This window comes from Gregarina niphandrodes, assembly GCF_000223845.1.
Source record: "Gregarina niphandrodes unplaced genomic scaffold scaffold00024, whole genome shotgun sequence".
Classification (NCBI taxonomy): domain Eukaryota; phylum Apicomplexa; class Conoidasida; order Eugregarinorida; family Gregarinidae; genus Gregarina; species Gregarina niphandrodes.
This window is the reverse complement of record NW_011645793.1, coordinates 108,032-111,075: the sequence shown is the minus strand read 5'-3', so window position 1 is coordinate 111,075 and position 3,044 is coordinate 108,032. Positions and strand designations below refer to the sequence as shown.

At 57.2% G+C, this 3,044-nt stretch overlaps 1 protein-coding gene across 1 annotated transcript; it reads left to right on the top strand.

Moving 5' to 3' along the window:
• Nucleotides 1-886: 886 nt before the first annotated feature.
• Nucleotides 887-2,617, top strand: GNI_108380 (hypothetical protein; the record flags this gene model as incomplete). Its single annotated transcript, XM_011133138.1, has 1 exon — nt 887-2,617. The coding sequence occupies one exon, from the start codon at nt 887-889 to the stop codon at nt 2,615-2,617; it is 1,731 nt and encodes a 576-aa protein (XP_011131440.1).
• Nucleotides 2,618-3,044: the final 427 nt, after the last annotated feature.

The window sequence follows — 3,044 nt, the reverse complement described above, 5'->3', positions numbered from 1 at the left end:
TAGAGGTGGGAAGGTACGGCCAGCCAGGCCCAACGTTCCAGGTACGGCCAGCCAGGCCCAACGTTCCAGGTACGGCCAGCCAGGCCCAACGTTCCAGGTGCGGCCAGCCAGGCCCAACGTTCCAGGTACGGCCAGCCAGGCCCAACGTTCCAGGTGCGGCCAGCCAGGCCCAACGTTCCAGGTACACCAGGACAAGGTTTAAGCAAAGTGAGGACCCTCAACTCGAAGCCATAACACAGCAGTACTAATGCTCTTTAAAAATTAATTTAGTGACTGCGTTTCGCGGGTAGTCGAGGGCCAATAAGCATCATACTGACAAGGTCTTGATATTAGTTAGGTCTTGATATTAGGTCTTGAAATCAGGTCTCTACGGCAGCCGTTCAGTATTTGGGATACGAAAGGCCAAGCTGCCGGATATGCGGAGGAAGCCACGGCCGCTATCGGACCCGTCTCCGTCCGCATAACCGGCAGCTCTGGGCTTTCGTTTCTCAATACTTCGTCTACGCCCTCCTGAGTGAAGAGGGGGGGGGGAATATCTCGTAGAGGTGCCAACCACTGCCGCTTGCTAGCGCCAGTTTCGTTCGGAGATCTTATGCTTCGGAACGGGTCCAGACTCGACGGACCAAGAGGCTGTGCTGTACAAGATCCCGATGTGGCCAGCCTCTTCATTGTAACACTTGGACCGCTTCCTTCTTGGTGTGGTCATCCGCTTGGAAAGACCAGAGCGGAAACGTAGAGCAGGCTCTGGTCAGTAGTCCTCGAGGTGTTCGGGAATTATTGAAATACTCAATTAGGTTGGACACGAGGAAAAAAAGGGATTCGGGATTGGGGCGGGGGGGGGGGGTGTCTTCTATTCTATTATTATTTGATCGGGAGGGTCAGAAAAATGTGGGGTGCGATTTGGTTGCTGTGTGGTTGGGTGTGTATTGGGAAGTACTTCGCGCCGGAGTATGCAGACCGTGCGTTTCGAACGGTGGAAGTTGGGTTCGATGCTGAGGGGTGGTATCAGCTCGGCCCGGCCACGCTAGCGGTTACAGGTGGTAGTGGTGGTGGACCGGTGCGGAATGGGACGGGCGCGTACGTTGCAGCGGGCGTGGGTGCAAGCGGAGGAGTGGCTGTGGCCGATCACTTTGTGTCGGAGCGTACGGGGGATCGCGTGCCGCGCGAGTCTGTTGCGCACACCGAGTTTCCGGCCGCGCGTATGGGTGCACACACGAGTCTGGGTGGACACGCTGACGTGGATGCACATAGTCGTGTGTGTCAGAAAGGAGTGGGTCCGTTGCAGGTGTTCGGGTCTTCATGGGACTACCACAAGATGAGTTACGTCTCGGCGACGGACTACGTTGTGCACGTGGAGGAGTTGCGGCGGCCACACGTATACTGTGCGGGTGCCCGATACAAGAAGTCATTCTTCGTGGCCGCGAGTGGACGTGAGACGGTACGTGATAATTCGTGTGTTCGGGGCTGTTACTCGTTCTGCGGTGCGCGGGACTTTGATTGTGATCCAGTGACGTTGGCTGCACAATCGTTTATGGTGTACTGCCGTGTACCAATAACCACGGTTTTTGCGGCGTCTTTGATGGCTACGGTCTTCGCCGAGGGGCCGGTGGGCACAGTGGTGTTGCCTCGACATGCCTTCCCACCGGGTACGGTTAAAGCGCAGATTGTAGATGTGCTTCTGAAAGTATCCACTGCCGGCCCACCCGCAGATCCCGCGTTCGAAGCCGACCGTTTCCGCTCCACCATCCCCGACGACGTAAATAACACCGCAAGATATCAGGACCTGGACGAGACCACCACTGCAACCACCGCCACCCTCACCGACCTCATGGGCCACGGTCGTGCACCCGGCCAAGATAATCGTAACCGCTTCAACAGACTCCCTTCCCAGGACCGCCGCGGCTTCGCCCGTGGCACACGGTCCATCGACAACGCCTATACCACACCCTACGTTTTCTGGAACGACGCCATCTCGCTCCTCCCCGCAGATACTAGCGCCCCACAAAGTGGCACCCAACAAAGCGGCGCCCCACAAAGCGGCGCCCCACAAAGTGGCGCCACCCAAAACGTCCGGTCACGACCGGACTACTCGGGACAAACGAACGTGACGGTGGTCGGAGCGGGCCAAACCGCCTTGCGTGTGCGAGCGGCAGCCAGTCATCACTACGGAATGTATGACACGAACAACTTCCGATACGCCACGAACACGGGGTACTACGCAGACGAAGTCCGCGTTGTCGAGATGCCAACACCCACAACCGCCGTTTTGGACGTCGGTGACACAGTACGTCGTCTCTTTGAGTCTGGTCGTCTTGAGTTTTCCTTGCTCGGCTCCAGCAACCTCCTCGCCGCTGAACCACGTTTCGTCTTCCACCTAGCCAATGACTGGCTCTACTACGTCCCCGATGCAACTGATACTTGTCGCAAACAAACATCTATGCGCAAGTGTCTATACCACAAGTGCAACTGGTGTGGACACGTCGCACACGCTGACGACTGGGCACTCGCCGCCTGGGCACAACATACCGGCCTTCGCCGCCTAGGGAACTGTGGCGTTCCCGTCGACGTCTGCTATCTCAAAAAAGGGGTACCCACCAAAGCCTTCGTCAAGTCCTGATAACTTGGTCCACTTGTCAAATCCATTTTTAGGGAAATGTATCGGGAACTCTTGACTATCGCTACGAATTAAGTGTGTCCCGCTAGGCGTCAACACCTAGCTGCACGAAAACCTTCCCGGACCTTCTCTCAATCAAACCGCTCCAATTCTACCCTCCCCAGGAGGTTCGGGACCGACGGTTGGTCGCGAACTCTACTTCGTCGTCTCGCCGTGCACGGTTACCGGTACCGGGTCCGTCACGGGTAGTGATCCTGAACCCAGCACTGTGCTTACTTGCTGTCGGCGCTGCGACATTCTTACGCCAGCGCGACTGCAATCCTCTCTCCTCAGCAGGCTTACCTCTGCGCCTGTATCCTGCTGGAACTCAATCTCGACCCCCTTCACGAGGGCCCTTACCGAAAATTTCGATCGTCTCTCGACTCTCCAG